We start from the raw sequence: 23,936 nt of genomic DNA, 5'->3' as shown, positions 1-23,936 counted from the left end.
GTGAGGTTTCCCTCAGTGTAAACTTCCATCTGGTAATGTGACGATGATGATTCATCGTAGGGCCAGCACCTTTGAAGGCACACTGACCACATAAACCTCATAAACTGCCACCGGAGAACAACATGTGCTTCTCGCCCTGCACTTCAGACAATAATATTAGTAATCAATTCTCCAGCGCTCGAGCAATGAGTGCCTTTATCTCTCCGCTGGCGTTTATGACTTAGTTAATCGTTAAGCAATGCCTTTGTGCCCCCTAGGATGGAGCAAGGACATATCTGACACCCCTCGTTCAGCTTTCTGAGGGTTGATCCGGGGAATTAGCCAATAGTTGGCCACCAAATGTGTGACCCTGGGATGCAGAGTATAAAGGTAGGGCCAACAGAGCCAAACTCGACTTACACATATAACAGACAGGAGTAGTAGAGGAGATTGTAATTACTGGGCTCCAGTTATATACTAGCACCTCTATTTAAGTCTTAGTATATGCATGCATCTTTGTCTGAGGGTGTTTAAGGACAGACATAAGCATATAAGTCTGCACAGTTGTCTTGTTTTTCGTGACATTGTTGGATGACTGAAGACTGAAGAAACTCAAGTGCTGCTTTATTCCTGTGGGTTGGATCAGAGACTCCCTTGACATCCCCAATGGAGAGGTACGAGTCTAACGGCGGGGAGAATGTGAACCCAGCCTATGACAGGACTGGGGATGAGCCACCTAATTATGAGGAGACCTCCTTCTCTGGGACCAACGGCAATGGTATCTCTAATGGGGAACACCGAACCATCCGGCCGTCAGTTGTCAGCGCCTTCGGTCATGACACTTTGGACCGTGTGCCCAACATCGACTTTTATCGTAACGCAGGCAGCGTGAGCGGTCATAGGGCTGTGCGGCCATCTCTGCAAGAGCTCCACGATGTTTTTCAGAAGGTGAGTTCATGCTGATATGTATATGTGTGTGTGTGGGTGTGTGTGACAGAGAGAGAGAGAGAGCGAAAGAGTGAGCAAGAGAGAGCGAAAGAGAGAGAGTGAGATAGAGAGCTGAAAGTATGTGAAAAGGTGAGTGTGGTTCATCTCAGCAGAGCTGGCCAATTGTCTGCTCCTTGCAGGGGATCATCAATCATGCCTATGAGCCTTTCTTCCTGTAAAACAAACATGCAGCCTGCATCCCTGCACTGTACTCTCAAATCCCACATGTTTTTGTCCTCACCTCTTACAGAAAATGCTCTATTTTTCATTTTCTGTCCCTCAGGTTTCATGACCCACAAGTCACCTCATGGTTTCTGCAACATGCACTTCTGCTCTAACAGAATTGTCCGGGCCATAGCTGTAGAACCAGTTTACATGTTAAAATGTGTACAAAGGAGAGAAGTAGATGTGTTACCGCTGTCTAATCATTCGCATATTGACAAAACGACCCCACTTTCATTGACAAGTGTTCAATAGTAATCACTTCTCATGAGTACTTGTAAAACAGAAACACACTATAAGAAATGACTAAAAAAATAAAATAAAGGGTCGTTAACACCCTTGAAAGAGTTTTACTGCCCTTTATTATACCTTTATATTGCTCAGTGCTCAAGAAAAGATAAGGTTATAGGTCATTGGTGTTTATCAGGGCGAGCTAAACTAAACTAGACCAAAACCAAAAATATAGCACAACTCCTCTGAACTGCATGCTTCAATAAGTTTTGATGAAAAAAAAATCACTAGGAAACTTCCCCTTAGGACTGGAAGATTTTTTTTTCTTTACATCTAGCCTCATAGCACCACATTACACAGATTTCTTTATGTTTTAAGGGTGCAAAACTCACTCAGCTTTTTGTCAACAAGCCCTGAAAGCATTGTTTTTCAAAAAGTGTAAATTGAATATGCTTAGTACATTGAAAGGCTACCTAAAATTTACAGTAATGTATTATATTATGCCAGTTCAAACCATAAAAACACTTGCACCCTTTATTGAAAATGCATGATTAGATGTGCAATGTGCAAGGATCAGTGGCACTGTCTGTTGAGCTCATAAACTCTGATCTGGTTGTACTTTAAGGCTTTGGTCCATGGTAACAGCTCTACCCAAATCATCAATTTAGCTCTTTTTGCATATACTGGAGCGATACTTAACAGAGAGATTATACCAAATCATTAGTTTAAGCACAATAGTCGGGCTGGAGAGTAATTTGACAGTCAATATCCATCTTTGCAAAAGTTTGAATCGGGTTTGTCTTGTCCTCAGCATTTTTCATCTCTCCTTCTCTCTCATAAAGCAGTCTTCAAGGACAGCCACAGAGCACAGTAGTGCCTTTGCAAACATTTTGTCATTCCTCATCAGGATCAACTCACACGGCCTTGTCTCGCTCCCCAAATCATTTCCCCGTGTGTCAACGGAGAGAAAAGTGGGCACGCATACACACACATCCTGCATGCCAGCAGCATGTTTCACCTCCTGTCAGTGTGAAGACAAAAACCATAGACTGCTCTGACCTGGGAAACTCATCTCATACATTCACACTCTGCTAGTAACGTCTATAATCACATCGCTCTGAAATGTGCTAAAAAGTAAATTAATCTGGGATGCGTGCCAATCAGTGCTTCCTCTTTTGTGCCTAATGGACATCCTTCTGTTGTTCACACGTGTGTCTCCTTTGCCTACAGAATGGAGTGATCTCGGTGCCAGATACCGTGGAGGATGACATGGAGGAGAGCGAAGGGACACCCTCTGATGATGTGGAGTCTGTCGCCCCCATTGAAAAGAGCAAAGGAGCCGTGAAGTTTGGCTGGATAAGGGGTGTTCTGGTGAGATGGGCTCCGACTGCTTAATAGGAATAGGCTCTCTGGGTTACTGTGGCTTGGCTCAGGGATGCTCTATAAATCCTACATTAAATAACACAGCCAAGAGTTTAAATACTAGATTCAGAGAGCACCTGTCATTAGCCTGATGAAGTAGCACTGCTGGCTAATTGTTTCTGCAGACACACCGAGATTCATCAAGTCCCATGAATGTTGTTTTGTAGTTTTGTCTTGAAATTGTCTCTAGCCACTGCTTTCTGGACATGAACCTGAAATCACCTTTATGACAAACCACACAAAAAACCTAGGCTGAGTGTGCAGTTAACAGCTATATAATTCTTGAGTCCTAAGTATTATTATTATTATCATTATTGTTAATCAATCAATCAAGTTGCATTTTAATAATAATAATAATAATCAACCCCATAATCCTTATAAATGTATGTTCAATATGCATTTTATCAACATAACACTGTACCTGTACCTGTACCAGAGACAATGAACAAAGTTGAATTGATGAACCCTAATTGTGGACAAGTATGAACCCTGGATCTGTTGTTGGTTTCTACAGGTGAGATGCATGCTGAATATTTGGGGTGTCATGCTCTTCATCCGTTTGTCCTGGATTTTTGGACAGGGCGGCTGGGGTGAGTGAGACTATACTTTTCGTGTTTGTTGGGGTGAGGCAGCTACATATGTTTGTTGGGTCGAATGATATAGTAATACACAGTCCTTGAGCACATTCAATCCAACTGAAAGAGTTGAGCAGCACTTTTTTAGCTGCTTAACTCTTCAAGCAGCTAGTCCAGTTCTGGACAGGTTAAATTCCATGGCAGTAATGCCAGCTTCAGGTTCACAGCATGCAAACCCTATATGTCTTTGGGTTGTGAGGACACATCAGCGCTGGTTTAATCAGTCCTGTTGGGGACTAGAGATACAGGATTAGAATGTTTCTCCACTCACCAGGGAGAGATTGTCTTGTAGCTCAACTAAAGGAAAGCCTACTATACACTCATTGTGACCCTAAATGTGGCAAAGGTACACTCAGAGAGCCAAAAGCCTCCACAATAATGTATGTGTGTGTGTGTGTGTGTGTGAGAGAGAGAGAGAGAGAGAGAGAGAGAGAGAGAGAGAGAGAGCGAGCGAGCGAGAGCGAGAGAGTGTGTGTGTGTGTATGTGTGTGTGTTCCCATGTAAGTAAAGTATGTGTGTGACAGAGAAATAGAAAGACAGACAGTAGAGGGAGAGAGAGAGAGAGAGAGAGAGAGAGAGAGAGAGAGAGAGAGAGAGAGAGAGAGAGAGAGAGAGAGAGAGAGAGAGAGCGAGAGATTATAGCATACCCGTTTTAGTGTTCTCATGCTCATGAACTGCTCAGCCGGATCGGACCAGCCCCAGCTTTGTTCAAAAAGCGTAACTAAATGTTTCTGAGTGGCAGAGAAGGCAGCAGGTAGAGGGCAGGTAAAACAGATCCCCTCCAGCCTCCTGTGGCAATTAGCCCAAAGAATGGCTCCTCTGGGACACACTGGGAGACATTGCGGTGACTGTAGGAAGGTCAGCTTTGTTTCACAACAGAACATTATAAGTGCACAGTCATCGACTGCCCACCTTAACACCAGAATAGGTGGTGTGTATACCAATAGTTGTTATCACTACAATGTTATCCTCACTGTTATATGTATGGCATGGCATGCACCTTATTATTATTATTGCATTATGTTTGCATCTCCTCTCTGTAACTGCATTGTCACTGCAGTATTCAGTGCCTTATTACATGTGTTACAACTGTATAATTGCACATATGTATGGACCGTTTATCATCTAAATTTTTTATCCTTTATATTTTGCTTTTATATTTTACCTTTATATATTGAATTTTGAACTTTACCATGTGTTTTTCCCCCTTTTACATTTTTTTCATCGTTCTCTCTTTTCAAGCACTCTAATTTGCAAGCATTTCAATACACTGGTTGCGCTGTGTGTAACTGTTACACATGACAAATAAACTTGAAAACTTAGTTGCAATACAGCTACAATATACATGCTAATAAAATATGTGTATTGAGTTGTTAAACATGCACATTGCAGGTCTGGGAATAGTGATCATTCTTCTCAGCTGCGTGGTGACCACCGTCACTGGCCTTTCCATGTCTGCCATTTGTACAAACGGAGTGGTCAGAGGAGGTGAGAAATCCCATCACTATCTCACACACTAACTATACCATAGCATAGTTGCCTCCACAAACAGAACATTTGGATTATAGTCGGTAAAAAATGCAATGGATTCAATCCGTGCAAGGGAACCTGCATGTGCATGGGCTGTTTGCTCTTGCTGAGTAAGTTATTGGGGCATTCACAGTGAGATCATAGTTCTACAACAATGAGAGATAGCTGACATACACAATGCGATCATTTATTACTAATGTATAAACCCTGAGAAAACACAAACCCCCCCTTTGACAGAAAATTTGTCAATGAGCGAAAAGAAGGTGCAGGAGTAGGTCAGATTGTGACGATAAAGACACACATGGCTCCAAACTTCATCCAGATACCACCACCCAAAGCCTTCTCTGGTTTATAGCACACTTTTCCTGACATCAAGTCAATGAATCATTAATGTGTTGAGTAAACATCCTCTATCATGTGGTGTGTGTGTGTGTGTGTGTGTGTGTGTGTGTGTGTGTGTGTGTGTGTGTGTGTGTGTGTGTGTGTGTGGCTGTTTAATTTCAGGTGGAGCGTATTATCTAATATCCCGCAGTTTGGGCCCAGAGTTTGGCGGTTCCATCGGTCTGATTTTTGCCTTTGCCAATGCGGTTGCTGTTGCTTTGTATGTGGTGGGCTTTGCAGAGACTGTCGTAGACCTCCTAATAGTATGTAAGATTTAATGAATTTGTGCAAATGTGTTGCTCTAGGGCAGTGTTTCTCAACCCTGTCCTCAAGGAACCCCTATCCTGCATATTTTCTTTGCAACCCTGAATAGGTACCTGTTTGTAGTTATTCAACCAATCAGCAATGAATTTTGTCAGATGTTGCACACCTTGCATAATTAAGTGCTGCGAGATGATTGGTCGAGTAAGTACAAGCAGGGCTACCTATGCAGGGTTACAATGAAAATCTGCAGGATAGGGGTTCCTTGAGGACTGGGTTGAGAAACACTGCTCTAGGGACTGTTAAAAAACAATCCAGCATACATCTCATTGCTAAATCTCCGACATTTCCCTCATAATTAATGCTCTGTCCCTCATCAGGAGCATTCTGCTGTCATGGTGGATCCGGTAAATGACATCAGGATCGTTGGATGCATCACAGTAGTGTTGCTGCTGGGCATATCAGTGGCTGGAATGGAGTGGGAAGCCAAGGTGAGATATCCATTGTGCATAGTGTTAACATCTGGTTAAAACATCTGGCCATGGGGCATCCGGGTAGTGTAGCAGTCTATTCCGTTGCCTACCACCACAGGGATCGTTGGTTCGAATCCCCGTGTTACCTCCAGCTTGGTTGGGCATCCCTACAGACACCGTTGGCTGTGTTTGTGGGTGGGAAGCCGGATGTGGGTATGTGTCCTGGTCGATGCACTAGCACCTCCTCAGGTTGGTTGGGGCGCCTGTTTTGGGGGGAAAGGAGGAACTGGGGGGAATAGCGTGATCCTCCCACGCGCTACGTCCCCCTGGCGAAACTCCTCACTGGCAGGTGAAAAGAAGTGGCTGGCGACTCCACATGTATCGGAGGAGGCATGTGGTAGTCTGCAGTCCTCCCTGGATCGGCAGAGGAACGCTGGCATGGAGAGCTCAGAAAAGTGGGGTAATTGGCTAGATACAGTTGGTGAGAAAAGGGGGAAAATTCCAAAAAAACAAAAAGAAAACAACAGCAAAGGATGTTTTTATTTCTCTTCATAGGCGCAGATTATTCTACTTGTGATCTTGCTTGTGGCCATAGTGAACGTGTTTGTAGGAACATTCATCCCTGCAACTGAGGACAAGAAATCCAAAGGCTTCTTCAATTATGACTGTAAGGTTACAATTAATACACCTTCTGCCAACGAGCGTATGCCTTCATAATGGAACCGGTTAGCTACGATTTGGTTTAATGCACTCACTCATCTTAAACTCTGATGTCTATTTTTGCTCGCATCTCTTTCTCTTTTGCACAGCGAAAATATTCCTAGAGAACTTTACTCCAAACTTTGAAGACGGAGAAACATTCTTTTCTGTGTTTGCCATCTTCTTCCCTGCTGCTACGGGTATTTTGGCTGGAGCTAACATCTCTGGTGACTTAAAGGTATTTTAATCACGCCTTGAAAAACAAGAAATCACTGTCTACACATCACCAATACCTCTTGAAAAATTCATAGATTCAGGAAAAAAGTCCAATTGATTTTATTTTTATTTTATTTAATGAATTGCCCCAGGTGAGTATATATATATAAGATAGATGTAGGACAAAACTTTAATACATAGCAGAACAAGCTTGTTTCATGCATCATGCATTCATCAGCTGCCAGCGTGGTTAAGGAAAAACATACACAGCCAATAAGTCCTACGTTGCCTTGCTTCACGCCCCCATTTATAGTGCACAGCATCCAATGGGGGGATAGAAAACATTTGAAAAATTATAACCAATGGGGTTGGTAGTTATGACGCACAGAAACCAATGAGAGGCTAGAAAACATTTGAAAAACATTTGCTGTGCACTGTAACTAGGGACGTGACACGGGGCAAGCAGTGATGCCCCCAGAAATTTTTCATAGGGGTGGCCAAATGAGGCCACTGAAAATCTTGGGGTGGCACACTAAAACCAAAAGCCATGACTGAATTTCGGGAATTCTATGAGGCTGTTGTAGTATACTGTATTGGCTAGTTGAAAACTGTCAATATGAGAGTTAAGAAAAATATACATTATTGATTTAAATGAACAGCACCTAATGTAAAATATCAGATAGAAGCATATTATGCATAATCAGAAGCATATTCTGCATATGCGACTCGTGGCTGGGGGGGCCAGCGGGGGGGCCAGGGATAGTATCAGGGTGGCCGTGGCCACCCCTGGCCACCCTTTGGGGGCGCCACTGGGGGCAAGTAGTATTTATTGGCTGTGTATGTTTTTTCTTTGTTGTTTAACCACATTGGCAGCTGATGAGTACAGGATGCACAAAACATGCTTGTTCTGCTATATATTAAAGTTTTTTTCCCCTACATTTATCTTAATATTCCGCTCATTTGTTGAGCGCTTTTATCAACACCATCGATGGTTTCCGAAAAAAAGCTATATATATATATATATGTGTGTGTGTGTGTGTGTGTGTGTGTGTGTGTATATATATATATATATATAAATACAGATGCAGGAAAAAGTTTTAATACATAGCAGTAAAAGCCCGTTTCATGCGTCGTGCACTCATCAGCAGCTAATAAGCACACTCATCAGCAGCTGATGAGTGCGCAACACACGAAACAGGCTTGTACTGCTATGTATATGTATATATATATATATATTCCAGTGATTCAAGTAAACTCTTTAATAGACAGTACAAGCGTGTTTCAAACATATATATATATATACATACATACATACATATATATATATATATATACATATATATATATATATATATATATATATATATATATATATATACATACATATATATATATATATATGTGTGTGTGTTTGTGGGGGGGGCTGATGTGGAGTATGTCCACTAATGTAAAAAAAAAAAAACGAGTTAACTATGTATATCAACTCGTTTTTTTGTTTTTTGTTTTTTTTATTAGTGGATATACTCCACATTAGATCAGCCACATGCACACACACACACACACACACACACACACACACACACACACACACACACACACACACACACACACACACACACGTGTATATATATATATATATATATATATATATATATATTTATATAGTTAACTCTTTTTTTATTAGTGGGTATGCTTTGACAGGTTATGTTTTCTTCAAAGTACAAAGTGCTTTCATTCTCTCTCAGTGTGGCAGGGGACGTACTTTGGTCACACTTTATTTGAAGGGGTGTGCATAAGACCGAAATGACACCATCATAACCATGACATGACACCTGTCATGATCATGAAGGAATATTTATGAATGTTTATGACTGTTGTCATTAAGTGTCATTTGGTCCATACTCTATATTCTCTGCACCATTTCACTTTATCACCTCTTATTTCGCCTGTATAAGTCAATCCTTGTGTATGTATATCTGAAGATTGTTGTGTTGTCATTCTGTTACGTACACTGAGAGAGCCACGGAACTGGAGTCAAATTCCATGTATGTGCAAACCTATATGGCCAATAAACCTGATTCTGATGCTGATGTCATTTTTAATGCAAAGCTGACATTGTTTGAGACGTCTTTGTTGTTCAACCCAAGTTGGATGGAGCAGCTCGATCTGATCTATTATGTGCGTCTGTAGCTTGAAAACTGACATCTCAATGTCATCTTTTCATAAAAATGACATAACTGACCGAATGACACTTAATGACAACAGTCCTTCATGTTCATGAAAGGTGTCATGTCATGGTTATGACAGTGTCATGTTAACCGAGATGTATGTTTTTTCACAGGATGCCCAAGCGGCCATTCCTAAAGGCACCTTGCTGGCTATCCTAATTACTGGTATCACCTACTTGGCTGTGGGCCTCTGTGTCTGTAAGTACAATATTCAATGACATTCAAATCCAATATGGGATCTTATTCTGTAGAATTTAGCCAATACTTGTTACACTTTCTTGTGTTTTCTACATAAATGTAACAAATACCTTCAGTTGTATTTAGGATATTGTACCTGTGTGAGCTAGTTCAGGAGGATTAGCATTCTGAGAACTGACTATTGAGAAATCCTTACCAAGTACATTCTCTGTTCATTCTCTCTTCTTATTGGTCAGCTGCTACTGTTGTCCGTGATGCTACAGGAAACACAACTGACAGCATCACCATAGGAACGCTGTGTAATGGCACAGCCGCAGCTGCTTGTGAGCTGGGATACAATTTCTCCAGCTGTGATGTTGAAGACTGCCGTTTTGGCTTGATGAACAACTTCCAGGTATGCAGACCCTAAAGCCTGAGATGCTCTAGGGGCGTTCGGATTGCCTACCAACACGGGGATCGCCAGTTCGAATCCTAACGTTACCTCCGGCAGACACAATTGGCTGTGTCTGCAGGTGGGAAGCCAGATGTGGGTATGTGTCCTGGTCGCTGCACTAGCGCCTCCTCTGGTCGGTCGGGCCACCTGTTCAGGAGGGAGGGGGATCTGAGGGGAATAGCGTGATTCTTCCAAGTGCTACATCCCCCTGGTGAAACTCCTTGCTGTCAGGTGAAAAGAAGCGGCTGGCGAGTCCGCATGTATCAGAGGAGGGATGTGGTAGTCTGCAGCCCTCCCCGGATCGGTAGAGGGGGTGGAGCAGAGATCGGGATGGTTTGGAAGAGTTGGGTAATTGACCAGATACAATTGGGGAGAAAAAGGAGGAAAAAATCCAAAAAAGAACAGAAAAAAATCTGAGATGCTTTTATCCAAGCCTCTCAACAAGAGCCGCTTTGGGATGAGAAGGAAAACTTTGGGAAGGGTGGTTTAGCTGAGTGTATTCTGTGCGATGGGGAAATTCAGAGCAGCATTGTGGAGAGAGACACAATAAAGGTGCCCCAATCTTCCTCACCTTTCTTGCAGGTGATGACCATGGTATCAGGGTTTGGCCCTCTCATAACTGCTGGAACCTTTTCAGCCACCCTCTCCTCAGCATTGGCGTCCCTTGTCAGTGCGCCCAAAGTTTTCCAGGTTAGTCTAATTTTTTATGGATTTCAAAGAAAAAGTTAGATGTACAAAGAGGAACAAAGACAAAGAAAAAGTAATGATGATTAGCTATATCCTGGAGCTACAATTCGTCTCTAACATATGATGTCTTCTTCTTCAGGCTTTGTGCAAAGACAACATCTACAAGGTTCTACACTTTTTTGCCAAGGGTCATGGAAAGAACAATGAGCCAATTCGTGGCTATGTCCTCACCTTCTTTATCTCAGTAGCCTTCATTCTCATTGGTCAGTAAAGATACAGTCAGCTTATCCATAGCCTCTATGTGAAATCCTCAGCTCAATTGTCTTAAACAATTCTGGTATGTGTGTCTCTAGGTGATCTGAACATCATTGCTCCTATTATTTCCAACTTCTTCCTGGCATCGTATGCTCTCATCAATTTCTCCTGCTTCCATGCATCCTACGCCAAGTCTCCCGGTATGTCATGACAGCCAATTCCCATTTGCTTTCAATGCAGCTAAATGTGTTATGGAAAAGATGTTTTCAGAAAAGGTCTAATTTCTTCCCAAAATAGATCCAAGATGGCACCACAGATGTGTTGCTCTGACCTGGTGTGTTTGTTATCTCCCTTGCAAGCTCTTCTTTGATATTGTACTATGAAATGTTGTATGTCCGATGTATTTCATGTGCGCATACAACCAAGTCTTATCTATTGTGTATGCAAAGCTACTTTGTAAATGAAAACAGATTCCCAGTTCTAAATCTCAGATTTCTATAAACCATTATTATCAATATCTTGAAAGAAATACCAAGTAAATGATAATTTACTGAAACAAGCTGAATTGAGTAAAGAGAAATAACTCCATCACCCCATTTCTTGGTCATTTTTTAGGTAATCCTGTATGACTCTTTACAAGATTAAATGACTTGTGAAAACAGGGCACAGTGTAGTCTTGGTCACATCGCCTTCTCAATATCTCACATTTACTGAACACTTTCTTTCTCTCTGTCATGTTTCCCAAGGATGGAGACCAGCATATAAATTTTACAACATGTGGCTTTCCCTGTTTGGTGCCTTGCTCTGCTGTGGCGTTATGTTTGTCATTAACTGGTGGGCTGCCCTTCTCACATATGCCATCGAGATCCTCCTCTATATCTATGTCACCGTCAAAAAGCCAGGTAAGATGCATGTATGCATGCAAGTGACCGTGCACTTGCACCCATGTCTATGCCTGCGTGTTCACCTGGTTAACTTGCTTTCTCTAGATGTGAACTGGGGTTCATCTACTCAGGCAGTGACGTTTGTGAGTGCAGTCAGCAATGCTCTGTCACTGACTGGCGTGGAGAACCATGTCAAGAACTTCAGGTAAGAGACCGCATCACCTTGTTCGGGATTTGAGTACTGTATATTAGTTAGGTGCAGGGCAGCATGCAGTGGCGGTTGGGTGGCACAGTGGACCAATCTGCTAGTGTTTAAACATTAAGCTTCACGTAGTTTAAGCCCAAGCATTGCCTTCAGCTTGTCTGGGCATCACAGGGAACTTGTTAGTCACTTTGGACAAGAGCGTCCGCTAAATGAGAATAAATGTACGTGGCACAAGCATACAGGTACTCTAAATCCTTAATAAGATATTGTGTGACATTGTAGCATTCTCCCATTCTCTCTTCAGGCCTCAGATCTTAACACTGACAGGTTCTGCAAGGACCAGACCAGCTCTCCTTGACCTGTCTAGCTCCTTCACAAAGAACTATGGACTCTGTCTCATCTGTGAAGTGATAGTGGTAAGGTCATATTGTTGTTAATGATTTGCAAATGTAAAACCATGAATCAAGGCAAGTTACAAAGGCAGCAAGTATCCTTACCCAGATGTTCCCCAAATCCCAAATCATTATTCAAATTTCAAGCTGCATATCAAATAAGAATTTGCATATAAGGAGACAAAATGTCCATGTCAGGAGACAGATTTTGCACTATAAAGACTTTTTTGTCTTCCAATGCAATAGTTATTCAAGCTAATATCAAGCGGGGAGTGAGAGAAATGCCAACTGTCTGGGTGTCCTAGACTGAGGATTAGGGTCAGTTATGTCTTCTGAATAGGAAAGAAGGGATAGTGGTGGTGAATGGAGTCTCTGTCTTGCACTCTCCCTATCGCCATTTATCTCTTACATCCTTACACACACACACACACACACACACACAAACACACAGACTTGCACGAAGCTGATATTACAAACAGTGACACCAACATGTTGTGACTTCTCCAGGGCCCAAGACCAGAGACCCTTTCGGAGATGAATGCTGGCATGGAGAAGAACCAGCTGTGGCTTAATAAAAAGAAACGCAAGGCATTTTATGCTGCTGTGGCTTGTGACAACTTCAGGGAAGGGGCAGAGACCCTGCTGCAGGTCAGTATGGTCAAGAACTTGTACTTTTTTTTTTTTACATCTGAAATCCATTCCACGTACATATGAACCAATTCTGTTGTTGTACTATTATCTTTTAAGGAAGTAGAGAGCCGGGTCTTTGGAAGGGTTTTTTTTATTATTTTTTTACATGAAATCCTTATGCAAATGGTTCTGATGCCAGAGAGAGGTTAGATCAAAAAATGAAAAATTTCCCCCCCAATTTCTCCAAACAAAGAATCAATTGGTGGCATCCGAGTAGTGTAGCAGTCTATTCCGTTGCCTACAAACACGGGGCTTGGCGGATCAAATCCCTGTGTTACCTCTGGCTTGGTCAGGCATCCATACAAACACAATTGGCCGTGTTTGCGGGTGAGAAGCCAGATGTGGGTATGTCTCCTGGTTGCTGCACTAGCGCCTCTACGGGTGCCTGTTTGGGGGGGGGGGACTGGGGGGAATAGCGTGATCCTCCCATGCGCTATGTCCCCCTGGTGAAACTCCTCACTGTCCGGTGAAAAGAAGCATCTGGCGACTCCACATGTATCGGAGGAAGCATGTGTAGTCTGCAGCCCTCCCCGGATCGGCAGAGGGGGTGGAGCAGTGACCATGACAGCTCAGAGGAGTGGGGTAATTGGCCGAGTACAATTGGGGAGAAAAGGGGGGGGGTTGATTGGTAATTGCGGTCTAGAAATTTTCGGGGGTCTGGCCAGGCCATTTGCAGAGAAGAAAGAACAGGAGAGAGTTAATGAGGAGCAGAAGAGGATTGTTATAAGTCTGGCTATTGCACCCTGGAGATAAGGCCTTAGTTCATTGTCAGGATTGCTTACTTCAAACAACGCAGCAGATTAAATGCTATAATTGATTAACACTGCACTGGATAAGGCCCTGCAGACAGGGAGACCTGCTGAGTGATTGCCCCATAATTTCAGCCAATAAAACAGCTTCACAGGCTGTCCTTATCTGGGACATTGTAGCACTTTTCTATTTTTTTAGATAGTTTTTTTCTCCCTTCTGTTAACCAACACACTGGGTTTTATGACCCAATTGTTATATGGCATCTGTGTTGCTTTGGAGCATTGTCCGGGTTGTTTCAAATTTTTATTTTTATTTTCTGTGAATGTTGTGTATTTCTGCATAGGCCTCTGGATTGGGTCGAATGAAGCCCAACACGTTGATGATTGGTTTCAAAAGAAACTGGAGGAGTGCTGATAGAGAGGAAGTGAAGAATTATGTGGGAGTGCTGCAGTAAGTCTTTCTCTCTTTCTCTCTAGATCACACACACTCATGTGTACAATATTTTCTGTTGAGCTGTTATTGTAATTCCCCATTATTTTCTCCTCGTTTGTCAGTGATGCGTTTGACTTTGAGTATGGGACCATGGTGCTGAGAATGAAGCAAGGTCTCGACATGTCTCAATTTGTAGAGGAGGAAGGTGGGTAAAGTTGAAAACGTGCACATGACATAAAATATCGTCTTAAAAAACAGTCTAGGTGTCAGTGCCTCACTATTATTACACCATGAGCAAAACGCAGCACAAACTTTAAAGTGCTTTGCAACAACTGTGTACATACATCCGATCTGCAAAAATTCGAAAGCACATTTAATTTCAAGGGGAATCAATAGAATGGATTAAATCTCTGTGCTACAAACTGAATCCAAATGCATTTAAAAGTGCCATGGGACTTCTGCATCTGTGTGATGTCACTGCGTTTGGAAAGAAAGCTGGTAATCTATTACAGTTACATGTAAAGGGTAGGTGATTCCAATATCTGTGATGTCAGCAACATCCCTTAGTCTAAACAAACTAATACTGTGACAGATTATTTATCTGATATCCATCCATTTTCCGAACCGCTTATCCTGCTCTCAGGGTCGTGGAGATGCTGGAGCCTATCCCAGCAGTCATTGGGCAGTAGGTGGGGAGATGCCCTGGACAGGCCGCCAGGCTGTCACACAGGGCCGACATACACACACACACACACACACACACACACACACACACACACACACACACACACACACACACACACACACACACACACACACACACACACATTCATACCTAGGGACAATTTAGTATGGACGATTCACCTGACCTACATGTCTCTGGACTGTGGGAGGGAACCAGAGCACCCAGAGGAAACCCACGCAGACATGGGGAGAACATGCAAACTCCACACAGGATGACCCCCAATGTTGGACTACCCCAGGGCCTGAACCCAGGACCTTCTTACTGTGAGGCGACCGTGCTAACCACTGCACCACCGTGCCACCCGATTTATCTAATATGCAAAAAAAAAAAAAAGGCCACAAATTTCTCATTCTGCATGAGTCTCTCAAAAACCTGCAGTTTACAGCTGTTACATCAATGTGTCCATCAGCAGTGAATGAAGCACTGTGAAAACATCATTAGCTGGCTATTATGTTGCTTCTGGCCTTAGTGGGCCATATGATGGAAGGAAATACCATGAGTTCTGTGTTAAATAGTGTTCAAAAAGAGGATGAGATGTGACTAGTTTGAATATTCACAGAACTAATTTCATTATTCAAAAAAACCATAATACCCGGGTCGTCCTCTGTGTGGAGTTTGCATGTTCTCACCGTGCCTGTGTGGGTTTCCTCCCATAGTCCAAAGACATGTAAGGTCAGGTGAATCGGTCATACTAAATTGTCCCTAGGTGTGAATGTGTCAAACAGTGATGGTCTGGCAGCCTGCCACCCAATGACTGCTGGGATAGGCTCCAGCATCCCCATGACCCTGTGTAGGATAAGCAGTTTGGACAATGGATAGACAAAAACCATGACCATGAGCGCTCCATTTGCCTACATAGGACTTTCTAGTCAAAATCTAGTCTTAGAGCAACTCCAATCTGCTTCTTCTGTTAAGTTAATGTGGCATATGCAGCTGAGGAAATTAGACTTCTGCAGCTTATTCTTTCCATATTTACCTAAACTGCAGACATTTTTCTCCTGTATCAGTTCCTGTGTGTATACAGCTTCAATACACATTAAACAGTTGTTCAATCATGCACTTTAGAGGCAGCATGGCTCAGGAGGTAGAGCGGGTCGTCTAGTAATCGAAATGTCGCTGGTTCGATCCCCGGCTCCTGCAGTGAGCGTATCGAAGTGTCCTTGAGCAAGACACCAAACCCTTAACTGCTGCTGATGAGCAGGTTGGCATCTAATTGATGAGCAGTAAAATGAGCCACTTACTGATGAGCCAACCTACTCATCAACCTGATGAGCAGGTTGGCATCAGCCTCCACCATCAGTGTATGAATGTGTGTGAATGTGTGAATGTGAGGTATACACTGTACAGCACTGTGAATTGTCGGTAGACTTGAAAAGCGCCATATAAATGCAATCCATTTAACAACTGTGATAACCAAAGCACATCTTATCTAAGGAAAACAGAAGTCATTTTTTATCATCTAAAGTGCACCTCACATCATAGTTTGATGTACACTCTTCATGTGAACAACCTAAATCGACAGACATTTGATAACACTGATAACACTGTGTACTTTGGTCTGTGGATTAAGTATCCCAGATAATGTCAGGTAGCCAACAGATTAGCAACCTAATTACTTCTGTTTGGTGGGGGGCAAAGCTCCTGCATACATCATCATAATAACACAAATAATTGCATTTATTTCCTGATATCATGTCATCTAATGGAGCGAGAGGAGACCATTAAGACTTTGAAAATTTGATACATATCTTGATCTGTTTTTTTTTTTTTTGCCTCACAGAGGAGATGCTGAGGGCTGCAAAGGAGCAAGAGGCTCTGGAGAGGGAAATGATGCCAAACGGAGGTAAAGGAAAAGGATTCTTCAGGAAATCCAGAAAATCATCTCAACAGGTCCTCACCACAAGAGGTATAACCATTCATTTACGTTCAATTGTTTCCTTTGATTTTCTTCTTCTTTTACATTTAGTAGAGATGTTAATGTCACATGAATAGCAGCACAGCGGGTGGACAGGCTACTGTATATCTATGTAATCACTACAATTCATATAAATATTGACGACAGGACAGACACACACACACACACACACACACACACACATTTCCAATGCTTCACAGGAGAAAAAAAGAAACACATTTAACAAATGGAGCTGATAACAAACATCTCTTTCTCCAGCACCTTTACTCCCTCATGGAAGTAAAATCTAATGAAGCACTCCCTCTACAGTAATCCAATAAAAAATGGTCCCTCTTGTCCAGCATGGGGAACATCGCTAAGAGCAGCTGTTCAAATCTGACTGCAGTCGGGGCTACCAAGCCCTCATTCACTTTGTCTTACACACACACACACACACACTCACACACACACACACACTCACACATTAAATTGCATATTAGTTAGAGTGTAATGGGCATTAGTATGCAAAATGCATCACACCTGCAGATGTGCTTTTTTGTGCTTTTTTTTGGTACTTGTTTTTTTCCATCCAAGTCAACTCTCCAGCTTCTTTCCCCGCATAGCACTACCCCACCCCCATCCACCCCCAATAATCCATATCTACATGTTGTTGTGCACCCCCCCCCCCAATTTCTCACTCTCTCATAGTGTCGGTGTGCAGCCCACCACCGCAGCAGGTTGCCAAGATGAATGAGATGCTAATGCAGGCCAGCACTCAGTTCCAGAAGAAACAGCCCAAAGGCACCATTGATGTGTGGTGGTTGTTTGATGATGGAGGTAAAGGCCTCAGCCCCCTTGGGCAGTAACACCCCTATCATATCTCACACACATATTGCACTGGAGATATACGTACAGAGGCAAATCACCTCCTCTCTGACAATAATAACACAGACAAACACACTGAGTGTCCTACTCCTTAGAAGGGGGGGGGGGGGGGGAATGAGCCATGAAATGAAGTATGTGACTACGATCAAACGCATTGGTTTGATAGTGTAAAAATGAAAATGTTTTAAAATGTTTATGACACAAGAGAAACTGTTCGGTATCTCTCTCAGGTCTGACCCTGCTGATGCCCTACATACTCACCACCAGGAAGAAGTGGAAGGACTGTAGGTTAAGGATCTTCATTGCCGGGCAGCCTGGACGCAGTGAGCTGGACAAACAGGAGTGAGTGCAAAAAAAAACCGAAGTCCAGAGAGCAAAACTCATTACTCAATCAAAAATACATTAATTGGGCTATTCGTCAACATTTAATTAACTATCAGTGCCTAGCTGTGAGTAATCAGTCTGTTATTCTCTATCCCGAAGGATGAAGTCCCTGGTGGAAAAATTCAGAATCAACTGCAGCGACATCAATGTCATTGATGACATTCATGTCAAACCCCGCTCTGACAGGTAACTTTAATGATTTTTCTTCAGACACAGTGCGGTAGCAATAGCACAGCCCTTTAGATGAAATACTGGTGCGTCTGTGCAGTTGAATAAGCAGTACTTCATTGACAGCCAAGCGCGTATTACTTTTTGACGCTGTGCATTGGCCCCTCTTTCCTTGTGCCTACGAGAGCACATAAAACAGAGAAGTCTAAGGTCGAACTTGTATTGTAAGCAGTTTTAGTATTAAAATCCCAACTTTTAATTGCAGTCCGAATGCTTATCACATGCAGAACTTCAAAAGATGAACTGGGGGAAAATAATGACCAAGCAAGTCAAATATTCACCATTTATTAAATTTAAATAGGTGGAAACTTAAGTGGGCGAACGTTATGCAAAATTTCAAAAGTTGGACATTATTTATATCCAAGCTAATGCCAGTAACTTGATCCAAGAGTGTGATGGCATTAAAAATGTAACAGGATAAGAAGAAACGTTAACATTTTCCTTGGTCACGCTCTTATCTGCTTTCCTGCAGCTGGAGCGCATTTGAGGAGATGATCGAACCCTTCCGTCTGCATGAGCAGTCCATAGAAACTACCAAGGCAGAGGCCATGAAGAAGGAGTGCCCCTGGAAGATCACTGATGAAGAGCTGGACAGCTTTGAGGAGAAGGTAAGATACCGTCATTCGGTTTAGACCATTCTCTCTCTCTCTCTCTCTCTCTCTCTCTCTCTCTCTCTCAGACAGGGCGATACATGGACAGAGAAAGAGAGTTGAGAATAAACTCGAGCCTATATGAATGACATTATGAATGACTCATTGGTGGCACAGTGGCCCAGTGGTTAGTGCTGTCACCCCACAGCAAGAAGGTCCTGGGTTCGAACCCTGGGGTTGTCCAACCTTGGGGGTCATCCCAGGTCGTCCTCTGTGTGGCGTTTGCATGTTCTCCCCATGTCTTCGATGGGTTTCCTCTGGGTGCTCCAGTTTCCCCCACCATCAAAAAGACACGCATGTTAGGGTTAATACTCCTGTCTGTGCCCCTGACCGAGGCATGGCGAGACAAACTGGAGTTTTTCCCCGCGCCCTGCACAGCGGCTGCCCGCTGCTCCTAGCTACACAACTAGGATGGGTTAACTGCAGAGAGTAATTACCCCACGGGGATTAATAAAGTATATCAAAATCAAAAAAAATTATCATTTGGATTCTTGTGAGACATTTGGAAAAATAAATCATGACCATTGTTGCCTTAAAGACCAGCCTCCAGGTGCGACTGAATGAGCTGCTGCAGGAGAACTCCAAATCCGCCAACCTAATCATTGTGTAAGTATGAGCCTATGTACTGTACATGGGCAGAACTGGACCTACTTATCGTCCATTTGTCTTTGAAATAATCAACATGGGGGGGTTCTTTTCCTAATTTAAAAGCGTTTATTTTTCCATCACATAACATTTTAAACCCCTCAAACTTGTTGATGGAACATAGTCACTTCAGCTTGGTGCAGTGAGGCAAATTAACTGAATGCACAATTTTGTGTCACATTCGGCAGGAGCATGCCCATTGCTCGTAAGGAGTCCGTCTCTGATTACCTCTACATGGCCTGGCTGGACGCTCTGACCAAAAACCTCCCGCCCACACTGACCATCAGAGGCAACCACAAGAGCGTGCTTACTTTCTACTCCTGAGCACCTCACAGGATGCGGAACAATGGTCGCTTCAACTGACCTTGCTAGTTAGGACCTAAGCAGCTACATTGGTATCATAATATCACACTACGTTCAATGAAGCATACCAGAGACTTAAAATGGCATTTAATTTTTCCAGGCCATTTTCCGCCGTAAAATACTCAAAGTGAAGCATTTTTGTTGGCTTGTTGAGTGTACAGTATTCATAAATGGTCTTTGATCCTGGTTTTAAAAAAAAAGAGAAAAAATACTCCAGTTTCATTGGGAAATGCTAAGATTCTTTACTTTCACTTGACATTACAACACCCCCGTGCAACCATTTTTGCGTCCCTCCCTTGAACTACTGATTATCTAATTCTGAGACACATAACAAATTGTCAGGTTTAGAAATGTGTTCGTATGGCATGAAAGAGAGACCGAAAGATGCCAATCATTCTCAATCACAGTTTAGAGCAATGTTGTTGTTTTTTTTACCCCTCTGCCTGCCATGTACATAAAGAGGTTTGGGTGGGTTGTGACCTGGTGCGGGATGGCTCCAGGCTTGCAAGACAGTTTAGATAGTGAACTCAGACAATCTGGCTGCTGCAGTAAAAATTCAACAGCTCCATGCAACTAATATTTTAAATGATACTCTGCTTCCCATTTTGTGCAGGAGCAAGTCCAGAACATGAACTTCAGAACACAGTCAAAGTTTAGACACTTTAACCTGAGGGATGAGTATGGTGTGTGTGTGTGTGTGTGTGTGTGTGTGTGTGTGTGTGTGTGTGTGTGTGTGTGTGTGTGTGTGTGTGTGTGTGTGTGTGTGTGTGTATCACATTCTTAAGCTTTGGTGAAACGCACTTACTCCATTTAGGCACTCACAATGTAAGTCGAACGCTATGCAAAATTATTTGTGCCTTTTCATTGTATAACCAAAATCTGATAACAGTCTAATGGCTAAAGTACAGATGCACAAGATAGCCTCCAATGGGGCATAATCGCATTACAAGTCACTGCATCATCTACTCCATTAATTATAAAGCAAATGCATGGACATTTGCATTTGCCAGTCTTTATCTTTATATACTATATATATATATATATATGTGTGTGTGTGTGTGTATGTGTATGTATATATATATATATATGTATATGTATATATAAATAAAAAATATATATATATTGGGGTTGAGGGAATGTGTGTGTGTGTGGGGGGGGTTGGGCTCTGTGATGGCCTGGCGGCCTGTCCAGGGTGTCTCCCCATCTGCCGCCCAATGACTGCTGGAATAGGCTCCAGCATCCCCGCGACCCCGAGAGCAGGATAAGTGGTTCAGATAATGGGTGGATGGATGGATGGAATAATAGCCACAGGCACTGGCTTTATTACTAGGTTAGCCTGTGGTATGTGGCCTACTTTTTTTTTAAAAACATTTGTTTGATATGCATTGAGGAGTGTAAGATACTGTGTATGGTGGTGTATTATAAATTACTATGAATTACTTTTGTTGTGAATTGTTTTTATTACTTTTATAAAATAAAAATTAAGAATAAGAAAAATTAAACGTTTATTATAAATCATACAATCATAGAATGTATAAACTTTTACTATAAATTATGAGTACTTTTGTTTTCACATCACACTCCCATGTGTTAATGGAAAGTCACCTGTCAAACAAGAGCTTGTATTCATAAATGTTTTGTATATTTTGAAAATTTTTTTTGTTTATTCATTTTGTTTCGGCTTGTTTTTCTTATATTTAATTAATTTTGTGATTACCTAATATGATGACTGAATGAATGAATAAATAAAAGATTTTTTTCATATTTTTGTTCCGATCACTCGTTTAATTTACTGTTATGAGCGGAGGAGGACAACTGTCTGCATTCAATGCAATTAAGCAGCCTTGACACAGAGCCACATGGTACCTGAGACACTGAATGGGACAGGGTTGGATGAATGTGAGCAACTGAGTGTCACATGCAGATTCAGGGAGGATTCAGGGATTTTTCAATCAAGAGAGAAGTAAAAGCAAAAAGTGAGTTTGGGTATCAGTGCTCATGTAAGACAAATCAAGATCTCCTGCACTCACTGAAATGTTAATAAAATGTGTTATGAAAGTAGAAAGAATGTCAGAGTGAATAGAGGGTATGTGTGTAACTGATGCCACCAGGGATCATCTGAAGTATAAAGATGTGATGAACCCTAGGAGACATTTTTAGAGCAGTGTTTTCATCTCAACTCAAAAGACTAATTCAAATAATTTGATTGGGGTTTGTGTGAGCTGCAGAAAATAGATATTCTATAAAAGAAAAACGTACTTCGTCTCTAGTCAATTCAATTCCATTAAAAAAAAAACTTTATTGCAGACTCAGGGTCCATAACAGACAAAGACAAGGTGAGAAAAAAAGAAAAAGAAAAAATGAAGCCATAAAAGATAAGAACCATAGGTAAAAGATAAACCCTGGACAATACATAGAGGAAACACAATAAAATAACATAAATGGAACAAATCAGTGTGTTAAAAGAAGGCAGCTATACCAGTGGTCCTACTGCTGGCATTGGTAGCGTGTGGCACTGAATCTTATATTAGTAGTTAAACTCCTGATGATTACATTATCAGAGTCACTGAGCCAGCAAATACATTTTTACATGAGCTTTCTTAGAAGAGCCTGAAAGGTACTGACTCCTGCAGCCACAAACATTTCACTTGCACTACACCATCTAGGTCTTTTTAGTAGTATTCTCATAGCATCATTATAAGCTACTCGAAACCTTTGTAAGCTTGCTTTTTTTTTTAGTTTGACCACAGGTGTGCAGTATAGAGTGGTGTACAATATGCTCTGATCAGAGACATCTTCACATTAACTGAACACATACCAAACTTGAGAGAGTGTTTGCTTGTGCATACATCATGCAGCATTGCCTAATAAATATCATCATCGTCGGTCATTTGTTCAGTAATATAATGTTCAAGATATTTCATCTTATTACATACCCCAAGATTATTATCAGACCATTTAAAACCAGGGCATTTTAGATAATTGACCTCTTTGGTTCTGCAGATCATGACAACACTCTTACTAGTGTTATATTTGATATCCTGCTCCACACCATACACAGAACATACACCAAGCAGCTGCTGGGGACCAGCGCTACAGGGACTAAGAATGACAAGGTCATCTGCATACATAATATGGTTCAACAAGGTATTACCAGTCATGCACCCAGTGTTACAGGCTTTCAACTGCTTGGACAAATCGTCAATATATAAATTGTAGCAAACTAGAGAAAGAATTCCCCCTTGTCTGACACCATTGCTAACCCCAAATGGGGCTGAAACACTATTACCCCATAAGTGAGGGTAGGATGGAGCTGAAACACCATTACCCCACGAGTGAGGGTAGGATGGAGCGGGAGATTGACAGGCGGATTGGTGCAGCATCAGCAGTAATACGGACGTTGTACCGGACCGTTGTGGCGAAGAAGGAGCTGAGCCGGGAGGCAAAGCTCTCAATTTACCAGTCAATCTTCGTTCTAATCCTCACCTATGGTCATGAGCTTTAGGTAGAGACCGAAAGGTTGAGATCACGGATACAAGCGGCTGAAATGAGTTTCCACCATAGGGTGTCTGGACTCAGCCTTAGAGATAGGGTGAGGAGCTCGGACATCCGGAGAGAGCTCGTAGTAGAGCCGCTGCTCCTTCGCATCGAAAGGAGCCAGTTGAGATGGTTCGGGCATCTGATTAGGATGCCTCCTGGTCGCCTTCCTTTGGACGTTTACCGGGCACAGCCAACTGAGAGGAGACCGTGGGGTAGACCCAGAACGTGCTGAAGGGACTACATGTCCAATCTGGCCTGGGAACGCCTTGGGATCCCCCAGGAGGAGCTGGAGGGCGTTGCTGGGGAGAGGGACGTCTGGAGTGCTCTACTTAGCTTGCTGCCACCGCGACCCGACCCGGAGAAGCGGCTGAAGATAAGATGAGAGAGATGAGACACTATTACCCCATTTTAC

General features: G+C 42.4%; 1 protein-coding gene across 1 annotated transcript; it reads left to right on the top strand.

The window, feature by feature from the left end:
* Positions 1–590: 590 nt before the first annotated feature.
* Positions 591–21,754, top strand: slc12a1 (solute carrier family 12 member 1). The gene is made up of 26 exons (XM_056278714.1): positions 591–927; positions 2,650–2,790; positions 3,356–3,431; positions 4,869–4,964; positions 5,511–5,650; positions 6,029–6,139; positions 6,677–6,788; positions 6,931–7,058; positions 9,378–9,462; positions 9,699–9,856; positions 10,478–10,585; positions 10,722–10,845; positions 10,936–11,037; positions 11,584–11,739; positions 11,827–11,926; positions 12,231–12,342; positions 12,826–12,966; positions 14,102–14,208; positions 14,313–14,395; positions 16,716–16,841; positions 17,538–17,666; positions 17,945–18,056; positions 18,198–18,284; positions 18,799–18,934; positions 19,515–19,582; positions 19,810–21,754. Exons 1-26 carry the CDS (start codon positions 646–648, stop codon positions 19,943–19,945), a joined length of 3,156 nt encoding a protein of 1,051 aa, XP_056134689.1. The 5' UTR covers positions 591–645; the 3' UTR covers positions 19,946–21,754.
* The last annotated feature ends 2,182 nt before the right edge of the window (positions 21,755–23,936 follow it).

Source organism: Lampris incognitus, chromosome 4 (genome assembly GCF_029633865.1).
Source record: "Lampris incognitus isolate fLamInc1 chromosome 4, fLamInc1.hap2, whole genome shotgun sequence".
NCBI classification, from domain to species: domain Eukaryota; kingdom Metazoa; phylum Chordata; class Actinopteri; order Lampriformes; family Lampridae; genus Lampris; species Lampris incognitus.
Note: the sequence above shows the minus strand (reverse complement) of the source record. Positions and strands in the feature narration are given on the sequence as shown.